This window comes from Lepeophtheirus salmonis, chromosome 13 (assembly GCF_016086655.4).
Source record: "Lepeophtheirus salmonis chromosome 13, UVic_Lsal_1.4, whole genome shotgun sequence".
Classification (NCBI taxonomy): Eukaryota; Metazoa; Arthropoda; class Copepoda; order Siphonostomatoida; family Caligidae; genus Lepeophtheirus; species Lepeophtheirus salmonis.
Genome location: NC_052143.2, coordinates 41,352,563 through 41,378,744, shown reverse-complemented (window position 1 = coordinate 41,378,744; position 26,182 = coordinate 41,352,563). Strand labels below are relative to the sequence as shown.

The window sequence follows — 26,182 nt, the reverse complement described above, 5'->3', positions numbered from 1 at the left end:
TTCAACACTCTTCTATTAAAACATGGACTATACGGCACCCGTATTTTGTATACAAATGCATCCCCTCCCCCCATGTATCTGTGGAACGGATGGGATCATACTAGTCTACATAGAAATCCAATTTTGTATTGAAAATCCTTCTTTTTTTTTTTGCCCCTAAAAAAAATGAAACTGCAATTTTCACCAATTTCTTTTTTTGGCCATAACTGTTTTTGATTATTAATAAATTTTGTTATTCGAGTAGTTGTTTTTTGAGACACCAGTCATTTCTGATTTATAACTCAACCCCCTATCTAGTCTCACTGAGCTCCAAAAAACCCTTTTTGTGTTTGGAGTATGAATAAATAGTTTCAAAAGTGGTGCCCATACAAAGTTTGAGTTTCTAGACCTAACGGAGAGGGCACCCGTAAAGGACACATACACTCATAAACTCTATTATAAATATACTTATTTATTCAAGAAAATTTTGTGGACTTTTTAGATTTTCAAGGTTATCCAGATCTTTATAGCCTATGTCAGATGTTTGTTTGATAAAATAAAAACATTATTCACTGTTGTTCAAGGGAAAATAAATGATCTCTTGTAAAATGAGACCATAAAAATCATCGGTCTACAATTCGATAACATGGTCTGGACCAAAAAAATCGGTCAAAATATGTATAGAAAAAATCACTCCAGACCGAACAAAAAAAAAAAATATGCTATGTAGACCGAATCTTAATTCTAATACCAATATTTTGTTCTACTCGAATGAACAAAATGGTGAATGAAGTCGACACCTCTTCAAGTATTTTTGTAGAATTGAAACGATGTATTTCTTTGAATAGGGTTCTAAAAATCCTTTCATTAAATCTTTTTGTAAGATAAATGTTTTGAAGGCACAAAATAATATATCATCTAGGAAAGTATGAATTTAAATTGGTAGAGTCTTATTATTTATTTTTCCCTCCCTTTTTCACTTTTAAAAAGAAGAAGAAAAGAAGGAAATTGAATAAAAAATCAAAATTGAGCACACCAAATAAGTAGCATGTAGAGTATATTGTATACCTATGAATGTATTAAATATATATTGTAAAAGTATCAACTTTTTCCATAGAGTGATGTATGGTTCTTAATATTTACATAATTCCCCCCAAACCTCCTACCAATTTCATATATAATGTATAGTGTGCACAATTTATTTGTACCGTTAAATTGTTTTTTTTTTTTCAAACACAGTTTTCATCCCAACCAGTTATCAGATTTAAAAAAAAAAAAAAACGATTCTGAAAGCTTGATAGATTTTGATCTATTTTAAGTAATAAAATCGTCTCCAGCCTCAATTACAGTATCCAATCGATGTTGAAAGCGGGAGAAGGCCTTCGCCACTTGCTCCCTATGCAAATCCTGGAATTCTTTCGTGATCCGATGGATAAGTTCGTCTTTAATTTTACAGGGGTCGCGCCTCAGACACAAAAACCAATTGAATTTAAATTCGGCGATTTTGGAGCCTCAAATACTTTTTTTCAAGTTGTGGTGTTTGTTTTTAACAAATTCGTCATTTCTTTTCTTTTTCAACTGTTACAAATTTGAACAAGTTACTTAACAACAAAAATCAGCTGCCTAAAAGATTGTGTTTGCTCAAAAAAAACCACCAAATTGGCAGTATATGGTGCTTTCGTACCCTGTATTTTTAATATATAGGGTTGGGATTTATAGATTAAGAGATTAGAAAAGGAAAAACTGGTGTTTTTTTTGTTCCTTTTTAAATAAATCGTCGTACAGTTAATTACTATCTTTTAAATGTAGAAGAATATAGAAGTAATTCCTTTTCTCCACCGAGATTATGGTGGATACAAAGTTGGATTTTCTACGCTATCGGTCTCTTCTAATACTTGCAATTCGAAGTTCTAATATATCTCAATTCTTTTCAAATATGAAAAATGAGTGATATGGATCTATATCGGTATTTTGAAAGTTTTCATTACAAATATGCCGTTGATATTACTTCAATAAGATTTGTGATACATATGTTCCATATTTGTAATGTTGAAATAATGTATAGACTAAAAATTAGACATAATTAACCTATTTCAGTATTTCCTTTTGATATCCATTACTCTATTTAATCTTATTTAAGGAATTATTCGATTTTTTTTTATAAAAACATATACATGTACATTTTTCAGACTCCTTCAAAAATCTATCCCTAAATTCAACGTATGAAATAAGCTACTAAAAATCTTTTTTACCAATTTTTATCATCAGACTACGAAAACATCTGTATGGAAACCTATATGTAAGACATAGGTCGAAATAATCTGTCATATATCGACTTAAATTGAAAAAAAAAATCAAATTTTAGTAGTAAAATCTTGAAGATTTGTTGGAGATCCACATTATTCCCTGTGACTCAAAATAAAGGAATGACAATAGTGTATAGAATCATTAATGACCAAAAAACCTGTCACTAAATTTTTCCTTAAAATGAAGTTAAAGCCACCGATGATATTGCACATTAGATATTGGTGGCTCTCCAAATATTTGTAGTATTCATTGGCTTGAGTCATCACATTGAATGAAAAAAGAATACAAGAAATCAAAAGGAAAAACAACGAAACGACTATAAAGTAAAATAATTCATAAAATTCACAAAACCTCGATTAAAAATTCCTAAATAAACGAATAAATCCTAAACAAGGTATTATCAAGATAAATAAAGAATTCCATATGATCAGATAGAATGCTTCAGGAGTATGCTGAAAAACACTAAGGATAAAATGTAGATTAAAAGGAATAAGAAGCACTTTTATAAATCTCCGTTTGTATTATAAGTAAATTACTATGCTTCATTGCCTTATGCACCCTTACTAATTCTCAATATCGTTTGTCATTGTATTTAAGCATTTAAGTCGATTTTTGGTGGAGTATCGGGCAACGAGGAAAAGTAAAACTAAGAGATTATACTTCTCGAAATCCACAAAAAACGATACGCACAAAGGAGTCCATAGAGCAATGAAACATTTTTTTTTAAATTTACCCGCTGCTCAATCAAAAATATACATAATATACCAGTCCTCTAACAGATGATTAACAAGGGTCTTAATTCATTAGCACCATATGTCTCACTCCCGAGTTTCCCCCGGGTTTCCTTGCAAAAATGGCACTCTTAGTTATAGCTTATATTGGAATTGAATTAGATGAGGAATTGGAAAGTTATTGAGCATACGTGTTTCATGCTATACAACGCCTGGTAAATTCCCCGCTAATTAAATTATGAAAAAAAGTAATATTTAATATTATTAAGTATAAAAAATAGAATGTATACTATTAAGTGAATAGTTTTAGATAATCCATTTATTGCTTAAGTAGATGTATGGCCCTACTAAGAAAATCTGCAGTATTTTTAAAGGAATTAGGGAATCTTCTAATAATCTATTTAATTCTTCATATTGTTCCAACTAAATCAAATTTATAAAGACTCGATGGTAGCATCGGAGGGGGCAATGGATAGACACTTTGTAGAGCGCAAGGAGAAAAAAAGGATACAGGTGGTATATGATAAGTAGAGATAAAAAATTTAAAGGAAAAAAGATCACACAGAGAAAGCAACAACAAGAAATATGGTATTACTGAATTAATACTTTCTTAATGCTTTGGTCGGGGAGATAATTAGAGGGCTTAACAGGATGACAGACTATTCATTTTTTTTGAATGAAGTACAGAGTAGTTACTAACTTACAAACATTGGATAGTTTATATAACCAAACATTGGAAGAAAGAACATGTTTCTACTGTAAACAATCACCGGAGTCATCCCAACATTTTTATTCGAGTTTACTCATAAAATTAGTATAATAAACCAAGTGATGATTTTTTTTTTTTTCAATTATAAGTTGAATCTTGTGACTAAAGATCTTTTTTATTTATATACCGACCCATATCAAGAGGAAATAAAGTACATAACTTCAAAAGTACAATTTATGTTATATAAATATAGATGCACAAGAACACTATTACCTGAGGATTTGACGATAATATTGAAGAATATTGAATTTAGTATTTTAAAAAAGTAAAATTAATATATTTTATATATTAATAAGTAGAAATATAGTTGTAAAATAAAAAAAAAAGCCTTTCTTAATATCAGTTTTCTGTTATATGATTTGGGGGGGAGGAGGGGAGGGGAGGGGTTATAGAAAATGAATCACTGCCATAAAAAGGAGAACAACCTTCAACATTTAAAATAGCATTAGAGCAGGGAAAATATAATCTTTATATTTATTGTATTTTGATTTTAAATAAATTTACACCATAAATAAGGGAGAATTCTTCTTTTAGAGGGAGTTGTTAACGCACAAATGATATATCAAATAATGAACAAAGAAGAAGGAAAGGCGCACACGCAACAACAGTTTTTCTTTTTATAATCTTAAATCTGGTTTTTTTTTTTTTTTTCGACAGTTGAAAAATCAATGATTAATAATAACTAGAGTAGGTTTTCCCGGCGTTGCCCGGACATTAAGAAATTTAAATTAATTAAGAACTCTTTTGCTTAAAATAAAATAGATAATAAAGACCGTAAATTTTTTTTAAATTATTCTCATGTTGGTTTTATGAATATGTCTATACTATGATATAGGCACTCTTTTTTTACAAGATAAGGAAGTCATTCTGGGTCAAACGCCAAACTCGCAGTCTAGCTAACTACTGGGGCCAAAGTACAATTTAAACTCACACAGACATTTGAATTTAATTTATAGATAATTTTCTTGCATTAATGTTAATTTAAATATAAAAAAGGAAAAACATGGTTGTATGTAAGGTTTTTTTTTTTTGTTTGCTTGTTTGTTTATTCGTAAATAGATTGAGATTTTGTTGACATCTATTTATCAAATGTAGAAAGTTATTAATACATACAAGAGCGCCTCTATAGCGAACGAAGGAATTTTTGTTTTTTACAAGAAAATGTAATATTATATATATATGTATTTCTCACTACAATGCAATACCTCCTAGCAATTTCATATTATTTCATTTTATGTTTTGAATATATCTATATATATGATATGAATAAAGATCAAAAAAATAAAATTGAAATATTTTAAATTTAATTTTAATTTTTTTTTAAATTAATTTTTAGTGAACGACAATGGATTTTTCAAAGAAAAAAACAAGCTCCCCCCTTCCCTTGCAAGAAAAATAATATATATAAATATAACCCTACAGACGCCCTTGTTATAGGAGGATTTTTTTTTTCTTCCTCCAAAATCATAATAGGCACATGATGTTAACAAGTCTTTAACCCTTTCTCTCATAAAGCTGCCCAGGAGCAAAACTTTATTATCAAAAAAAAAGGATAATCAGCAAGAATTATCGGATTAATATGTGTTTAAAGATAAATATTCATGCATTTTAGCATCAGAAATACCGTATTCCACCTGTTCCATGATTGTTTTAATTGATTTTGTATCAATAACCTTTATATAATTATATCTAGGAAATTGTATGTAAATTATTTATTAACAGAATATTAATTAAAATTGTGTTCTATGAAGTGAAATTCTTGTTTTGTGTTAATTTAAAAAAAAATTTAAAACTATATGTTTTTTTTTTCATGTGGGATATTTCTTATACTCAAAGCATTACAAATAAGTAATTGAAAATTTTATATTTCACCTATTTTTAAATCATGAGAGAAAGGGTTCAATTCAGTAATTTTAATTCGACTCACATACCTAGTTATAACGTAGATATTAATATATAGAGTAAACTAAAAAAAAAGCAATTTATAACTTGGGAACAGGGATGCAAAAATTAACTCTTAATATAACGATAGATTTTTTTTGTTGAAGTATGACCATACAGTGTCGTTTCTATGATTTTTAGTTGGCGGAGAGATGTTGAATTTTTATTTGTTTGTTGATTACATGTTTTTTCGAGATTTGAAATGACCTTTTATAGAAAAAAATTTAATAAAATCTCCCCCGTGGGCGACGGCTTTGTGATCATAGTCAAGATATATTATATCAATCCGTCCTCGTAATTGCAAATAAATTGCCTCTCACGACATGTTTGGTAAATATATTTTTGTCGAAAAAGTCTCAAAATACCGATAACAGTGTAGGTAACTGAATTGGCAGAAAAATAAAGATCTATATATTATTTTGTCATTTTTTTCTTCTACTTTGAAGCCCATTGAATCACTCTTACGTGAGGTTCTAAGTCTAAATGTTAAATCAAGATAAGAAATAAATTGTAGTTCTTTAACAATATATGAAATTTCTTCTTCAAAAAACCATATTTTTAAATCATGCTCGTTAAAAAAATTATATTATTCGCCAGCTGATTAAATTATAGGATATTACATAATTTATTACAAAAAAAAGACAGTTAATGAAAGTATTATTAGTGTTTGTTCTCTCGTGCTGTAAAATGAATTCAGCTTAAAAAAGTCATTATCAAAATGATATGACTATTAAATAATAATCATTTCTACCTTCACTCAACATACTTAGTCTTTAATCAATCTCTAATAACATAGTAAATGTAACGTTCTATTAGTCTGCTATAAAAATTACATGTGATGAATATTAGTATGAAGTAGAAAATCAGGAGAAACTTTTATAAAAAGTTCATTTAAATCATTTCAAAAATTGTGAGAAAAAGATATGCAATAAAAAAGTGATGTTTTTGTTATGGGGTTTTGGTAGAGTTTGTCGTCTATATATATATATATATATGTGTGTGTAGACGATATGTACATATTTGCGTCGTCATTTCATTTTAATTATATTTATCCCTTATGTACAGGCTCTTATTTTGTACAATTAGTAACATGTACAAGTTGCAACCAATAAATGAAACAATATGAATGAACAATTTACAATCTTTCGATAGAATTTTTTTTTTTTTTTGCATATATTAAACTATATTAAAGTGAGGGGTCGGAGGGAGTAATTTAGTCATTTGTAAAAAATAGCTGCTTTTTTTATAATAAGTTTATTATTATAAATTTTTTTATAGAAATAATTTTTAGTTATTTATTCTAGTTTTAATGCTAGAATAAAATTATCAATATGAGGCTCAGTTTTTGAACACTAGCTATTAAATATTATCAGCAGATCCTGAAGAAAGAGTAATCATTTTCCTATAGAGAGGTATTTTGAATTTTAAAAAGTCCTTAAGGATCACACAGAAATACAGAGTGGTTTCCCAAAACTTGCATGACAAAAGGACAACTCAAAACCAATTTTTGATAAGTTTAATTAATATATTTTTTTCTTTTTTATCCTCCTTCAAAACAATTTAATCCCCCACCCGAGCTGCTAACAGATTGTCACCTTACGACAATGAAGGTAATGCCCATGAAGTACAACAATGCCATGATTGCAGCTCGAAGGTTAGGATTCGAGAGTGGAGGCAGGACATAAAAACAGGCAAAAACAAACAAAAAATGGCTAGTTCCTTTGGGGCTACCAAAACCTGAAGAGTAACTTTTCAAAGGGCTATTAATGATTCTGAAATTTTTCGAGTCTTGACCTTTAATTTTCTTAAACGCTCATTTATTACGGTATTATTTATATTTTTTACGGAATAAGTCCTCAATACTGTTATCATATTATTCGGTTCAAGTTTGTTCTAATTAACTATATGTTAAAAGGATCCTTTGACCCCTGCACCTCATCTTCGCTTTATTTTTGAAGGATTTTTTTTCCAAATAAAAACAACAGCAGGATTTTTTTTTATTGTAAAAGTTGTCGAAAAGTACTTATTTAATGTTTATATACAATGAAAGGATACAAATTATTTCAGAAAAAAAGTCGTAGCTTAATATATGAAACATATACTCATGATAATTTTCTGTATTGAAAATGTTGAACACACTTAATTTCAATTTCTCTGAATCTATTGATGAAACATTTAATTGATTTTAAGTTGAGCTCAGATATTTTTTAGTAGTATAGAAAACCGAAAAGAGAATATATATGTTTTCAAAACAAGCTTTTCAAATATTTAATACTTATAGCTATTAAATTGCATATTTATTAGTTTCACATAATGTATCTCTTTAGTTCGTCTACCTATCGATCAAGTTGAGCTTGATTGGGTTATAATTAAGGAATTAAAAAAGTTGGTAAAATATATCAAATATTCTCATAAATAATTATAGAAAAATACTCATCATTCAATCCCGCAAAACTAATGAACAGCGCTTCTTAATTTTTTTACATAATATATCAGCAAACAAACCATAGGTGCATTATGGAACAAAAATTTGTACTGATAAATTTGAAATAAACGACAAGATAGTGATTAAATAAAAACATGTTAATAATTATATTCATCCATTAATGCAACCTCGAACACTAAATATAATTGTAATGACTGGTCGTTTTCATGAATCGTTTTTTGTTATAGAAAATATCGAATCAATGCAGTTTTTTTTTAGCTCTTTTCATTATTCTACTTTTGAATGATTTAAATAGCTGACTCCACGTTTTATAAATTCAAAATGATATTACAAAATTATTTTTATTTCTACATTAGTTGATCTTCTTTTTTTTAGTTTGTTTGTTTAAAATCAGTGTCATTACATACTTGATCGTTGATTTTTGTATTGATAAAATATCAATTGAATGTTAACAATATTTAATATCGAAATAATAACAAACAGTTGGTGGCATAAAAAATATAGTAGGCGAGCTACCATTTATGTATTTTTTCCTTTTTCTATTGAGAGTCCATTTTGAGAGGGATTGTTTCTAGAGTGCAAGGAGAATGAAACTGTAATATTTCTCTACAAAAATTCCATGCCTAACATTTACAAAATAAAAATAGTAAATAGTATTGAAACTATCAGAATTATCATATTTTTCGCCTCTTTCCTTTTAGAGTCTCTATACCACCAATCACTTCCTATTTCAACTCTAGTAAGACTAATGCATGTTTTTTAATTGATTTGTATATAAATTTGTGGTAGTTCTAACAAATCTCTCAAAGGACTTTGAAATCATCTGAATTATTTCATTATAAGAATCCTACCTTACAAGGAACGAACAAAGCACATAAGTTAGTCGTTAGAAAGTCCTTATATTAAGAGAGATAAGATTTATTAAGATATAGAAACTTTTTATATATAAAAAACAATCAGCAAAACACATTCAAAGATACGAAGTACCAGTCTCTAACAAACCCTCAAATAACTTTTTAACTAATATCCTTATAAGCATAGGAAAAAGAAGAAACAAACTCGAGTCTAAAGACAAATTACGAACTTTTTTTTTTCTTCATATAGCTACGCATTCTGTTTTGAGAAAACAATAGAAGATATAAATTTTTATCTTAGAGGCAAATACAATACACAAATCTTTTGTTGTTTTATTTGTCCCTACATACTTTTGATGTCTTATGTAAAACATTCTATTGAATGAAAACTTCTCTCATAAACTGACCAGCATACATTTGTATATTTAAAACTTTCCAAGAACTCAAAAGGTAAATTGAGATCCGTAGAATAATCAGATTTTTTTTTATTTGATTTTTTATTTGACGGTTTAAAATGTACAAATAAAATTCTTAAACGTTGTTCTCATAATTTTCATTCCAAAATATGTGAAAAATCATAGTTTGAGAATCAATTCTAATAAACTATTTTTGTTTCTCAAATTTAGGTTAGTGGACCAAGTAATATCCTTCTTTTACATCTCTGTTCTCTGAACTCCTTGTTAACCTTTACATTTCTCTGCTTACAATCTCCTAATCTCTTCCTCGGAAGTTCATATTCAGGAGACGTCCTCTGTTATTTCCAAGGCTTTCTAGAGTTTATTATTCATCCTCTTCTTGTTTGGAACATTCTGGGAATACACATGGATCGGTTCGTGTCCATTGCATATCCTTTAAGGTAAATGTATACGTTTAAACAGAAAGATTAAGGTTTTAATTTCATGAGATATAATTAATATTTGTTTTCATACATAAATATATCAAACTTCAATGAAAGATCAACACAAATTCATTCACATATAAATAATTTATTTTTACTTACCTGTTGTTTGAAATGTTAACAATACATATCAAGAGGATTTTATTCCTCATATTTTAGATAATCCAATTTCAACCCATTATTAATCTAAGTTTGCTTTTTCCTTTACCCATACAGATATGCTGCATTGATTAATTCAACACGAGTCGTTTATTTTCTGATATTCATATGGGTTTGGGTTCTATCCACCAATCTACTGCCCATCACAATAATTTTACCCATCATGGCTTATAGAGAGTCTCTTGGTACCTGTTCACCAGAGTTTCATCTCAATGGAATCATCGCCACATTGTACCTTGTTCTCGGGATCCTCCTACCCATTTTTATAATTGTTGCTTGTAATCTTCGCATCGTTAACATCGCCAAATATCATCAATTCCGCATTGCTAATGCCCTCTTTGGTATGACATTATCTGCTCATCATAACGTGGAAGGAGCAAAGGCACGAGAGCGACAGAACATTGCTCTCAAAAGGTTTCAGGGATTGAACGCCATTATTACTCTAAGTCAACTCGTTGGCTCTCTCCTTTTCTTCTATCTTCCATTTGTAACAATGACACTATATGAGTCTTGGTCGGGAAATAAACTCCTTAGCTCCTATAATTTCATTCCCAGAGGATGCCTCGTTCTACTGATGATCAATCCTGTTTGCTCAGGCTTCATTTTTGGCATCAAAAATAAGGTAAATCAAGGGATCAAATATATTTTTTTATTCTATGAAAATACAACAAGTATTTTGTCTTTACTTCGAGAACATTAGGAATTTTCGCAATTAAAATCAAAAACAATTCCTTCTTTCGTATTCTGTTTAAATTTAAATTTTAATTGTTTTTACACATATAAAGTAGCAAATATTTTCTTATTTATAAGTTTAATTTTTTATAAAACGCAGAAAATATTAATAGGGAATCATAATCAAAATGCTCAAGCTTCAAAAGAGTTCCCAGAAAGAATTATATATTGTTAAATGGTTTTTCTCAGAATGAACGTGTGTATTAATAATATCCCGTCCTATAAAGAGAGACATGTATTTGATAAAGTCTTGAAAATAGTAATATTTTGTACAGAATGTACTCAATGATCAAAAATTGCAATAATTAAGCGTTCATTAATAATAACTAATTGGTTAATTTCATTATGAAAATGATTCAACAGTTAGCTCAAATTTGACACGGTCTAACAAGAATCATGACAACCACCCAAAAATGGTGATATATTAGAAAAATAATAAATGTATAATGAAAAAAAAACGAGTGGGAAATGAATTAAATCTTGATTAATGAACTATGAATCATTACAATTCAGTAAAATGAATAGGAATCATATTTAAATAGTGCTGCGATATTTTTCATCATCAAATATATGTATTGTTTTTTCGAAAATAGTGTTTTATCATCAATAAGTACATCAGTGGAATAGAATGGTTCAGATATACTCGTATGTAAATAAAATAGTAATAGTAGGGAGGGCAATTTCAGAGAGTTAATTGAATAAATTATTGAAATTATTCTAAATTAAGTTTAAAACAAGTAAATGCCAAATTCAAAATTTTAATTATATGTTGTTTAAACTATACCGATAAACACCAATATTTTCTATTATTAAATATTGATAATTACTACATTTCCAACATGGCCCAGAGCTAATAAAAAATCGGTAATAATAAAATAGATACTACAGCGAAAGCACAATAACTGTGATATGAAATGAGTACTTTAAGTTACTTATTCTTTTGAACTAAGCTAGAAAAAACTCAAATCTCTATAACAATTTTATTAGCTGAGTAATACCGGGTTGTCCATTAAAGTCGGAAAACTTACTAACTCAATAATTAATTAAGGTTGAGTGATAGAAATTAATTCATATTTCAATATATTGAAGTATAAACAATTAATTACAAAACAAAGCATACTTGAGCTCTTTAGCTTACGTACAAGTTGAGAAAATGGCACTTGAGCGTGATTGTCGAATTTCCATTCGCACACTCCAAGCAGTTGGCGTCTGCAGGACCACTGTCTACGTCGTCCGCAATTCCGGAACATTGGAAAGGAAGAAAGGCTCTGTCGAAAAAGCGAAACAGGATCCGGAGGAGTTAAAAGAAATATCTTGGGCTAATTTCCTCCGTACATGAGGGCCCATGCAATAGATATCGGGCCTTCACACCGGACTGTCCCCAAAGCCATAAAACAGTGAGTGGAAAGAACCACTTTTTTCTTTAGATAGGCCACTTTTGGCACCAGTAATGAAAGAACCCCATCTCCTCCGTTGCAATTACTTTTTTGTTTGAATCTCTTGAGTTCTTTTGAACTCTTTTTTGACACTTTTGGCACACCTACAGCCCTGATTCCAACCCCTCGACATGCACCAAAAAGCCCTGTAGTGTCCGTTATTCAAACACCTCAAAGTGACTGTCAACTTGCACTGGAATGCCATGACAGTGGACTACATCCGCCTTCAGCCGTCACCTGGAGGCCATCATTTCCGGAAGGTTAGTTGACATGCCAACTATCTCTTCAGTCTTCTAATTATTATAATGTTATGTATTGGTTAATTGATCTAGATATCTAAATACCTCGTAAGTAGAGATTAAGAATCCAATAATAGTTTGTTTGTTTTTTGCTGGAAGGAATTTAATGTTCTGTTTTAATATATGTGTTATTTGTATGAGATATTTGTAGATCATTTTGAATATAATATGTAGAAGCAATATCAATGTTAAAAGTTACTTTGTGGAAATATTGTCTATTAAAGAAATATGGATATACGCAGTACATAATGAAGTTGTTAATCGGCCGATTAATTATTTATTCGTTTTCTTATAAATAATAAATTCCATTAGCCCAGTCCAGTCGATAGGTTAATTAATTTACCACTACATATGTTTAATTATTATTATTATTTTTCAATCAGGCTGGAACATTTATTAATTAATTTTTGTTTAATTTGTTTATCTTTACTTAATATTATTTACTGGGGTACCGCATTGCTCGAGAGTGTTGTTCAAATGTAAATTATGTCTTACAAGAAAAGGCAAATATTTCGCGAAGGGTAAGGTCTACCTACATATTAAATTTCTATTGGAAATGTTTCTTGTCATCGTTGATGTTGCTCAGAATCAATTTTTATTCATTTTTCACAGTTTAATTTCATTTTGAAATTATGTGGTTACAAAATTTGCCTCTCACCATTAGCGTGAGTATAATAATTTTATAATGATATATTGTTTTCATAGGATAGATCTTATTGTTAACAAAATTTTAGAGACGGTTTCAAAGATATTCTATTTTCTAAGGTAATAAAGTAGTTTAAAATTGAAAAAAGTATATGAACCTGACATTTCGGATAGCTTTTCTTAATATAAAACGGGTACTACTGTCTAGAATACCAAAAAAACTGTCAATGGAAGGAGAATTAGTTGAAAGAACAGGTCATTATTGCCTCTGCTGTTCAAGCCTGGGGACTCATGAAAGCTAAAACTAATGTACATATATCTGTCATGTAAATAATTTTTTCTGTCATATTGATCCAGTTTCTATCTATTCTTTAAAGAATCAGCTAACAAAAGCTTGTGATAAATGGACTTCCCCTTGTTAGGTCTACCCTGTGTTAAAACGTTGCAAAGGTCCAATGAGTAAGGGTAGGCTAAAATTTGGTTATTTGTGATTTAATATTGGTCAACATCCACATTGCTTCTATAATTATTACAAATAATAGAAATTATAATAGTTTTTTTGATATTTTTCTTGAATATTTATTAATACAAGTAGAAAATGAACATATATGAATATGTTCATTTAATTTTTTAAGATGGAATCCAATAATTTCAAAAAAAAAAAGTATCCAAATCAAATATTTATCCTTACATCTAAATACTACTGGATATATGCTAATTAATTGACCAGCTACTATGGGGATCCCGGCGATCTTTTGAGATTTTGTTATATATATAATTATCATATGTGAGTCATATCCATATACAAGGGTCTTTTGAAAAGTCTGTGCAAAGTTTGGCCCGTATTGAGGTCATGTTTAGTTAGTAGTGTCTCTTGGAAGAACATACACCAACTTTCAGTCAGATCAATCTATTTCTTTTTTTCTGGCATTCGTTTGAATCGAGGAATCGTCCGGAAAGATTATTGTGACTATCTTTTGATTCTCAAGGAAGAATCCTCATCGGCTATATGGAAATGGGTAAAACTATTACATGTACATATTATTCATTGTTATTGGACTGTTTGAAAACCAAACTGTAAGAAAAACGCATCAGATTACCCCACAAAAAGTTATTTTCTATCACGACAATGAACAAACTCACACTTCAACAGTTGTGGTCACAAAATTAATGGAAATAGTTTTCCAACTCGAGATGTACACAGCACTAGCAATCTCACGCACCTTCACTCTTCTGTCATCTATCGCCATATCATGGATTTATCAATAATTTCTGGAGTAGTAACCGCAATAGGGTCTCCAGAATGTTCAGCATCCCTTGTGCCCATATGGTCACCACTCTGAAAATTTTGAAACCACTTATAAACTGCTCTAATCGTAGGTGCAGAGTCCCCATAATGTTTATTAAGCTTCTTTTTAGCCTTTTGAAGCGTTTTGCCTTTCATTAAGTAATGTTTCATCGAGACACAAAATTATTTTTCGTCCATTTTTTGAAAATAACTCCACTTTCTCGATTCAATCGAATTCCATACAGTAAGAAATATACCCATCTGGCTGAAAGTTTGTTTGTATTCTCCCAAGAAATGCTACAGGCTTGAGGGCTTGACGAGGGGTTATCTTGTAGACCTTAAGGCCAAGATCTTTCTTAACTAGCCGGTCCATGGTCCTTCTGCTGTTGAACTCCCTGGAGAGGCCGCTGAATGTGACCTTGCCTCTCTTGTCCTCGACAGACTTTTTTACGACAGCAACCATTTCGTCCGACCTTCGAGGCCTTGACTTAGATATTGTGGGAGTCCCTTTGGCTACCACAGTGTGAATTGTGGTGCAGCTGCAGTTCAGAACCTTGGCAATTTCAGTGGGAGTTTTTCCCCGCGCGGAAAGTTCCAAAATTGAAACTCTACGTCTCTCCATATTATCGGCTGTGGTTTAACTGTTGCTATTTAGATTTTGCTGGAGTTTTTTGTATAACTAGTCAAGACCCTTGCCTCGAAGTAACCGGTTTTAACTCAATAAAATAACGAATATGTGCATGGCGTAAAATTTAAAGGAGTGTTCAGTTTTAGACGTGCACACCTGTACTTAATATATCAAATAGTATTATTTGTTTTCCAGGTTTAATTAAAAAATACTATAATTTTGTTTTGTTTTTATGGTCAAAGTCCGATATAAACAAATCTAACGTAAACATAATCTTCATAGGTACTTATGTGTACTCTCTATTACATTAGCTTTATCTTACATAGGTTTGGTCTCTTCTTTCTATCTGTTTCTACTACTTGTAAATATTCTGGAAATGATATTCTAATTAAGTAGCACCCGTAAAGTCCAACCTTACATTTATGCCTCTTTCTGCAATTTCATTAATTACGTTAATGGCATTGATTTGGAATACATTTAAGACGACAAATTTATCAACTCTGTGACTTTTTTGTTCAGGAAATTAGTCTCTAAGCACAGCAGTGTAAAAATGATCTAGGAGTAGCATGAAACTAAATCTGCAAGTGTCGTAGACTGTGTTATGTTAATTGGAAAACGTGGTTTCTCAAAATCTGTACCAAAGTATATATACTATGTTTGTATGTCCTGTCTGTCACCGAGTTCATATTTCATTACTATGAGCCTCTTCGTCATATTGTGTCGCTCACTCGATGGAGTTAAATCACTCATGAGAGCAAGTGGTCTCCTTTCTGCGGTTAAATACCACAGATGACGAGATAGAGAAGATATGACACTCTTAGACACGGTTGGTTTTATTTCCATATTTTGCAAGTATTTCTTGAACACAAATCATTCCAACGAGCATCCACTTCTCACCATGATAATTGGTATAAATGATTCCAGGTGAAAAAGATAAGATTGTTTGTTGTAAAGGAAGAATTTTGATTGAATACAGCAGTTTTGCCATCCAATGGGCCTTGTGCACTGTACCAAGACGCTTGAGGCTAGAATACTGGTTGCTGAGACTATCGAAATACAACATGCACAGTTCAGATAATACATTGTAAGCATCACACAGTTAGTGTAGAATTTGGACCAACGGAAGTGCTTTATTTCTTCTTTCTTGTGCCACAGTCTTAATTTCATCAGAACATGAACTTAGATCAAAGAAGTAGCTCACACTTTTGAAAATGTTTCGAAAATTGTTGATTTCAACGATTCTATTTTCTATTCTTTAAATATATATTTCAGGATCACCTCACCAATGTGATAACGACATACTACCCAGAGTAACGTCCGTCCTAATGTCTTAAGCATTTTGTTCATCCCCAATATATTAAAGCCATTGAATAATAATTTATAATAATATTTCCAAAATATTGTATACTGCGTATTATCTGAGAAAATATCAAAATCTACTTGTACGTCCATTATGACCAAAATGAATATACGATACCATAAGCCTATTTATACAGTTCCTCTAAGTACAACGCGAGGGGAGTTGCTTTGAAAAAATACTGGCTTAGAAGAATAAAATTTCTTTTAACTGGACGTTATTCCCCTCCATTCCTAATTAAGGATGTGATGTAAGAAATAAATAAGGAAGTTTGTTATGTCATAGTCAGTCAGATGAATAGCAAAACGCCTCAAGAAAAAAATAAATAAAAGCCTCATGTGGTTCAATTAGCAAGGATACTCAGCTTTCATCTATGTATCCATAGAGTAGGTACAATGGAAGGAACAGTGTTACAAGTGGGGCTTGTAACAATATTGATCCTTCCTCTCTATGGAAGCCATTTCAATCATTCGGAAAATCGAAGAGCATATAAGATTCTATTGTTAGATACTTTGATGTTGACCATTGGCTTATTAACGTGGTATAAAATTAACAATTTTAAAAATCATCTATTTGTTAAGGAGTAACAATATTGCTCCCAGCTAGTGTTGCATCTACCTAATTAGGGTTGTGTCAGTCCTCATTTATTCGGTCTAGTCCAGTTTTAGGACCGGTCTTTAAGAGGTAATTAGGAGCGTCAATCATTGGGAACGGTGTTTTAGATAGTCGATCCTTTGGACCGTTCCTAGTAGCGTCCATTGGATTATATAAACATATATCTATTTTGGGGGGAGGGGGCTTGGTTTTTGGAAAAAATTTGAAAAAAAAATCCAAAAATAAAAATGCTTGAGAAAAATTTCAAAATCCATAGGTATTCACAGAAAATTATATTTAAAAAAAAAAATTCAAAAATCCATAGGTATTGAGAAAAAATATTTTTTTCGGAAAACAATTTAAAAATTCCTTAATTTGGAAGGAGCTATTTCCCCTCTAGTACACCATCTGAGGACGCCCATGATTCTTTAACTGTCGGTTCTTCGAATTTTGCATAAGAATATCGATGGTTTATTAAGCTAATTAAGATGTATGAAATATGTAGTAAGATTATTGCACATATCTTGCAAAACTATTATATTTCATTATAATACGAATATATATGTTATTTGGTTATATAATGTATGCTATAATATAATTGGAAAAAAATCAGAAAACGAGGGATCGATTTTACCTTCTTTAAGGAATGAAAAGTAGGACTGAAATGAATTACAATCCTCGGTCCTAAATAATTACAGAAACAACACTTTTTCCAGCCTACGATATATTGTACATATTTTATCCCAAATCTAATGATGTATTATTTACAATATATTACTCTTTTAAATTTACGCAGTACGTCAAAAATTATAAAACCATTTTTATGCCTACATATTTGTCACACAATAATAAAGATATCTTTATTAATTGTATGACCCTGTAAATGTAATTTGCTTTTCTTCTACACTCTTGCAATTTCATATATAATTAATCATTTCATATTTTGGTGATTTAATTTCAAAATTCGAAAGATTTAATTTATTTTTATGTAAAACTCCCTGTAGTTAAATTCCCAATGAGTATTTAGCTGCATTATGTTTATCCATATTGCATACTTATTTACAAATATGAATGTAAATACATTATATTTATATACATTGTGAATAATGATCATTATTTTCAATTAAGCATCATTATGAAAGGCATAATGAACCAAAATTAGTAAATCATTAACAATTCCATGTCTTTCAGTCTGCTTACATTTCCAACTTCTCCGACCTTCTTTTTCTACTAAAAAATTATTAGTGTTGATCTGTGAGTGTCTGTTCTTAATTTTTTTTTTTTTCTTTTTTTCAATGAACAATAACTTATATAAACACTTCTAAAATGACATATTCTGTAACATAACGAAAAAAATAGATTTTAAACTATACACCTGAACATCGTTTCTTTAAAATACAATACTATATAATGAGAACTAGATAAGTTGTAGAAAATACATCAAAACTATCTAAATCCTCTTACCCTAAGTAAGAGAGAGGACTATGGAATAGGTTAATCATTGAGTCTAACCATTGACAAAACAACGATTCCCTTTTCCCAAACTTCTCCAAAAGATTAAATTAATTTCCAACTAACTTATCGAGGCCATGCGGAGTAGAGAATAAATAGGAACTTTTCAAATGATTAGATCGAGTTTGTTGAAGTTTTTATTGGATGGGAACGACTTCGACGACCAATCAGTCTCGAAGATCGATGTTTGAAAGTATGCATCCAAGAGCCCAACATTCATGCATACAACGTGGCTTACTTTCAGACATTCATAAAGTATATGAAAAGAAGTTGTCCTTATCCAAGCTACAGAAGGAACAATTTTTCATCACTTTCAAAAATTTATTGATGAATAATGAAGAAGGCGCCATCCAGCAGCAGAACCATTTCTACTTTTGACTTGTGAAGGCTTTCGGAAGAGTTTGTTTGAGCTCTGGGCAATATTTTCACTAGCAAGTGATCCAAGACGTTGGAGGCTCCTCTTATAGCAAATATTTATGACAGCCTGTAATTTGATATATCAAGTCCATCTTTGTTCTTTTTAGGGATTAAGGACAGGACCCATTCACTCATGAATTTGGGCACAAAATCCAAATATCACGAAAAGAAGCCTCAAGGAGAGTTGACAGTTCTGTATTCAACTTCTTGTAAAATTCAAAGAGTAAACCAGAAGAACCTAGTGTTTTAAACTAATTTGAAATAATTCCGTATGCATGAGATTATTGTTATTTATTTTTATTTTTTTTCAGTTATAGGATTTTATATTCTTCTTAAGTTTTATCGGAATGATATGAGCATTGGTCATCAATAATGTCGACCATTTGCAGTTTTTGTTTCTCTACTCTCCACTTAAGGCCGAAAAAGCCAGTTTTTTTGTTTTTTTACAGTCTTTCTACTTATAGAGGTTAGAATAAAAGATATTTATTTCTTCTGCAGCTTGTTTGGATCGTCAGTTATTTCCCCGTTACTGAGTCTCAGGTTTACCTTTTTCCTGGAGCTTTGAATAATTGATTCCATGGCTGGAGTATAAGGGAGACGTTTTGAATATCTTTCTATTACTCCGGACCTCATCCCGATGCACGTCCTTAATTTTGAACCTGAATAACTTTTTCTATCTCTTCATTCACATCAGTTCTACTCTTTTGTCTGTCTTTTAACTTCAGGAGTTCGTCTAACCGGTTTTTTTTCTTCTCTGAAACGCTTTGATCTTTCCCTTTTCCCTTATGATTTTTTGGGCGTGTGTCTCAACCTGTTGAAGTGCCATGCAAAAACTACTATTGTAGTGTAGGTATCTGAATTCATTAATCACGTTACATATTTCTTAGCAAGTAGAGTTATCCTCTACTAGAGAAACGTATAATTTTCAAAGGGATTTTAATGATGTTCTAGCAAAAGACAAATATGATATGATGGGTATATGGTCGACTATGAAAAGAGGAAGTGTCTTAACGTCAACCTAATGTTTCGAAATGTTGGAATACAATTAAATGTAGTCACGTCTACTTTTGATGTTTTCACCGTTCGTAAATTATTTGCATAAGTCATATCAGGTTTATTTTCTCTAAGAAATAGACCAACGTATTCAAGGCCCGAGATTATTGATACTTTTTTCCAAGTCCTTAAAGTTTTTCCTTAAACTCTACAAACCATTATAATTGAGTGAATCCCTATTCATGTCTCGAAAAATTATATTATTTTCGTCCCTCTAGTCCGAGATAATGTATGTTAAGAAATTATTTAGATTCTTGTTGGGACCAAATATTGTGTATACTTTTATGATTTTGTCAGATATAGTTACAACTAATTTGACAAAATTGTCTCCTGTGTCGGATTAAATTAGTTAAGAACATAGAGTTTTCTTCACCAAAATCAAAACTCCACCAGTCATTCCGCTTTTGATGTCAAAACTATATATTATTAGGGGAGATTGGGGACAATTGCAACACTTTTTGGTTTCCGCTCAATTACCTGAAGCGGGTTTGACGACGACACTCCAAAATGGACCACAACATACCAACATATGTCTGGTATGTTATACGTTACAGCGAATTTTTTTCCCGAATCTATTTGAGCGCGCTTTTTTTTCAGAGAGGATTTTTTCATCCTGATTTTTATAGCGAAACTCTATATAGCTACTTTTATTTTATGTGGTTGCTTTGAACTTTACCGTTCTATAACTAATTAGTTGTTCCGTCAGAGCTAGGAAATTGAAAATAATTAGACCATCATCATTCTCTATGATCAAGTGAGCAGTTACGTCACATTCGTTCTTACGATTCAAATAGTGTGCAGTAAGTAAACCTACTGTATATGTACATGTCATATTTTATTAAGAAAGTTGTCAAGAAAACGTGAGTTATTAATTATTAGACTAAATTTGTCGTAGGTAGATCCTTAATCTTTGAGCATGAGGATATGAAGAGGTATTATTACATACAAAATTACAGCTTACATTATTGTACTGCTCCAGATATAATTCAAATATAAATATAATGAAAAAATAAATCAAAATCAAAGAAACTTGGTTAGTGCTACAGTAATAATAAAAAATGAACTGACATTCGTTATTTCAATATATCGAAACAATTTTCAGAAATTAATTAATTTAATAATAATTTGGATTTAAAAATTAAATTGTGTAGGATCTAAATAAAAATTGGCATTTCCGTCAAAACCATTTTATAAATAATGTAATCAAATAAAAATAGGGTTGTAAATTTTGCGTGAAGAAGAAGACAAATAAGCTCCTTGGAAATGAAATACAGGGTGTCCACGATAAATTGGAACTATCTTAGAATTCAACTTGCATGATAAAAATGGAATTTGGAGTGTATTTGTTAATATGAAAAAGTTAGACATAATATTAAACAATAAATTTATTCAACATGTCCTCCCTCAGCAGCCACCATCTTCTCCATCCTGCCCCTAAAGGATTTGTATGCCCTGATGACTTCCACGGAATCGACAGCATTCCACTCCCTCGTAATGGAGCCATTCAGGGCCGCGATGCTCTTGTGGCTGACCTTACACACCTCCCTCTCCAACTTCCCCTACCAGTAGTAATCACACAGATTGAGGTCGGGTGAGTTTGAGGGCCAGGTGTTGCGATCCATGAAAGTGATGTCGTGGGAGTTAAAGAGGTTAGTGGTCCTCATGGCGATGTGTGCGGGCGCTGAGTCTTGTTGGAATATGAACTCCCTCCCAGCGGCCGTATCCGTCATCCAGGGGATGACGAACTCCTCCATGACTTTGCAGTACCTTATCGCGTTAACCCTTTCCTTGGGATTGAAGAAGAAAGGAGGCATCACCTCACCGGTGCTGCAGATGACACCCAGGGTCACCACGGAGGCCGGGAACTTTGTGGTGAAGACTGCATGGACCTCTTCTCTCTCCTTGGCAAGCCACCTGTCATTCTGGACGTTGTAGCTTCTGCTGACAGTCCAGTTCTTCTCGTCGGAGAAGAAGATGATTCTTCCTCCATGACTATTGTTTGTTGTCAAAACAATTGTGGTGGAAGTTATAGTGTATTGTTCACGCAACCTTTTATATTAGTATGATTTAACCCCGAATATCCACATTATGGATCTGGATGAAGTTTAAAGTAGTTCCAATTTATCGTGGACACCCTGTATATCAGAGCTAGAAGACTTTATAATGATGAACTGCTATGATTTGATATCTGTGATAATTATGTTCATAGTCAATAAAATACCAATAAATTGACGATATTTTGTCTTGGATTGAATGATTGAAACAAGTTTCAAGAGCTATTACAAAATAAGGATTCCATTTCTGATTTTCTGATTCCATTGATTTGATTCATGTAACTCATATGAAAAATAAGTGGCCCTCATTCCTAACCACTATCACTACGAGGAACCGCAAGTGATCATCTTCTTTGACTTTCGACTCATACGAAACATAAGTCTCGCTCATTCTTCACCACTGTGAGGAACTGCAAGTGATCCACTTCCTTGACGTTAACTCATATACTTCACTACAATGTTGAAGGACCTCAAGGGATTTAAATGTATCATTTCTTTTAGTACAATGAAGATATTGTCGTGATTATAGATTGGAATACAGAGTTAGAGACTCAGAGGAGAGGGTCATTTTGAAATTATTGAATGACAAGTGATCCAGGAGACGAATGAACTTCAATTTATTATCAGAAATATGAATTCCTTAAATCCCAAAACATGGATTCGATGACGAGTAGAAGTATGGATAAAACCGAGGACAAAATTAAAAATATGTAGATGTTCATGTAAAAATATAATTTTAAATTTTCTTATTAAATAACGTCATTAGTCAGCAATCCTCATTGGTATTGTTCTGTTTTTATATAAATTATTAAATCCTCGCATAAACGATCTTAGCTGTAAAGAATCCCTTCCAACTAAATTTCGATATAAAAAAACTTCGCTATATGGAGCCTCGCTGAAAAAATCTTCGATATAAAAAGCAGACACCGTGACTTGTTATTTGAATTTATTACAAAATGACATAAAATAGTTAGTAGCTATTCTACAACTGTCCTTGTAGCTAGAGACAATGACAACAGTTTTAAATATTCGTACTTGAAATAAAGAAAATTTGACTAAATAATATTGTTATAAAGAATTAATCATTAGAGGTTTTAATGTTTGATTTTTTTGCTTTTTGCTTTCAATGTATTTTATTGTAGCCCATTCATATAATCAATAAGATTCATTATTATTATAGACTACTGACTACAAGAAATTGCATGTAATATTAAAAAAATATTGTTTCTTCCAAAAAAATACATTTACACCTGAAAAAGAGTTTTATATAATATCGTCATGAAAGTTAACAAAAATCATTGATTTGTGTCACAATAATCTGCATTATATAGTGTTGATCTTATCTAGCCTTGCATGTAATTTTAATAAATTGGAAATGTATTCATCAATTGTCTTCAAACTAGGTGATTGATAGTTTTGTGACTCAAGATTCTTTATTTAAAGTTTCGACTCAATTAAAAACAAAAACGAGAAGGAGTAAAATAGAATAACAAAGGGGTGACATTTTGAAGCTTCTCTCACGAGACGTATCCCCCATGGCCATATCCAGGGTGCTCAGGTGCAGGCTTACAACTGTTTATAGTGCCAGGGACTTATTAACCACGAAAAATGGTAGCATGCGTTGTGGACAGCAAAGGCAAATTCTGCCCTCCTATTTTTGTGGGGAGGAAAGAGCAACTCAAACAGCAGATGCTTACATCGAACTTCTGCATAAGAAAGTGCTACCTTGGGCCAGATAAAAGTTAACTTTGTTTTTGCTCAAGACAGCCTCCTTGTCCTCAAACCGCTAAGACCCAGGCCTTCTTGAGATACAATTTTCCAGACTTTTGAGCCCTCAACATGTAGTCACCCTCCTCTCCAGGCGTGAGCTCATTGGAGGGTGTCTCACAGAATACTCAAAAGAGTATCCAGTCTATAGAGGCTTCCATCAAGAAGGAGTGGACCAAGCTCAAGTCTGACTACATAGTCAAGGTCTGTAAGGGATTTAGACCTCATATTGAGGCAATTATTAGAGCTCAGGTCTCACATGTTGAATAAAAAATGTCCAAAACAATATTTTGTAAAATAAATATCCTCATAAAACCTCTCGTTTAAATTTTACTCTTGAAAAATTAAGATTAATAAAATGTGTACCACCAGATAAGCTCAACCGTGTATTATACAGTTCTAATATGCTTTTTATTGCAGTAGTTTTTGTTTCTATGTTCAAGAACAAGGAACTGCTCTAACACGTACATACATGATTAAGCTAACTTTCTAAAATGTATTTTATAAAAAGGAATCTTTTGTTCTTGTCCTTTATTTACATGCATTCAAACATTTACAATTCGTTAATAATGTAACTATTAATGAAATTAATTTTGTTCAAATTCTATTGTTAATTAATAAACAGTATCATTTTTGAAGTTTAAAATTCAAAGGGTTCAGATTTTAATGGACCATTTGGCATATAAAAAATACTTTGTTACACTTATTTCACATATTAAACACAAAACAAGTTATGTGTGTATGAAAAAAGTGGAATTTAATTATTAAAATAATTAAAAGTTTATTTTAATTTAAGAAGTTTGATTATTAACTTTGCCAATAAACTCTTGGCTTTTCCACTTACTAATATACATTTTTTGTTGCTGTGATATGTAATACAGACTACACGCGAAAACTGGCTTGAAAGCTCATTTTTAGACTTGTATCCATACATTCGGAGCGATATAACAGTTTTTAAAAGGTTAACTGCGTACAAATTTCCGGTCCAAAAGTTGTACTTTATAAGAAATAAGAATTATCTTCTTTTATTTTTTAGAGCAAATAGCCAAAGAAAGATTGAAAATTGCCATTAATTTTTAGTTATATCAATGTCTTTTAAAGGATTTTCCTTCCATTCTTAATGCTAGACTTGTAAAAAATATGACCTTTCGGTAGGAGAAAATAAGATATTGAAAATCAACGTGGAAATCCTGATAATTTGAAGGATTTTTAGAAGAATACCAGCTTGATTGTCATGATGTTTCATCAGATAAGCTGTAAGCAGCTATTTAGAAAATGGACGAAATCAACAAAATCACATTTTGTATCTTGCACGGACATGGCAAGGGCGTCCGTCGGATTATATTACGAGGGGAGTGTCCTTAACTTTTGGAAATAAATCCAAAAATTAAATTGTTTTGAAAATAAATTAGAAAATTAATTTTATTTGAAGAAAATAAGACAAATTAAATTTCCAGTATTAAAAATTGCAAATATTTACGACACTTTACAAAAAAAATTTTGGAAAAAAATTTCCAATTCAAATATTAAATTTGTTGAACTATTCAAAGTTAATGACAGAAAATTATTTTTTTAGAAGAAAATTAAAAAAGTTAAATTTTGTGGAAAAATAATTTGAAAAATTAAATTAAATTTCAAATATGCAATTTTTTGAAACAAAATTCAAGGATTAAATTTTCGAGTAAAAAGGATAAAATCCTAAATTTTTTTAGTGCGGCAGGGGGCCTACTGCCCTTCCAGCCAACCCCCTGCAGGCACCCCCACATAGGCAGTAATTACACCGATCTTGATCCTTAATTCTACCATGAGTCCAACAAGGTCTTACAAATACACTCCACAGCAAATCCTCATTATTACACTTCCTTTTTTACTCACTAATGATTAGTTTATATTAAGATATTCTCTCTTTAAGGAAAAATAAATAATGTTAACAGTTTTGTAGAAAAAATCAAAAACAGGTTCAGTCTAGAAAAAGTTTTGCACTCGTGTAAAGTCATATTTTCTACAACTACAGAATAGAAGAATGGGGTAGCAAAACGTGGACACAAGAGCTATATTTTGAAATACATCAATAATATTATATTCTCAAGAATAGGAAAAAAAAATAATGTATACAAAGCATGTAGATAAGATTTTTGCAAAACATTTTTCACTCAGTACGGGCATGTTCAGTATCAATCACAGTCTTTACACACGTCACCTGTAGCCAATCTAGGAATTGAGGACAAACTCCTCTGACAAGTTGTCTCATGCACCCACTATGGAGGACCTCAGTGAGTCTGCATTTGGGTGTGAGTTACTGTTGGTTTCCCTCTC

General features: G+C 31.1%; 1 protein-coding gene across 1 annotated transcript in view; it reads left to right on the top strand.

Moving 5' to 3' along the window:
- Positions 1 to 26,182, top strand: part of LOC121128523 (uncharacterized) — a 148,532-nt gene that overhangs the window by 63,732 nt on the left and 58,618 nt on the right. Inside the window, exons 3-4 of the mRNA XM_040724107.2 lie at positions 9,654 to 9,883; positions 10,142 to 10,706. Coding sequence (XP_040580041.1) covers positions 9,654 to 9,883; positions 10,142 to 10,706 — 795 coding nt within the window. The remainder of the gene's footprint in view (positions 1 to 9,653; positions 9,884 to 10,141; positions 10,707 to 26,182) is intronic.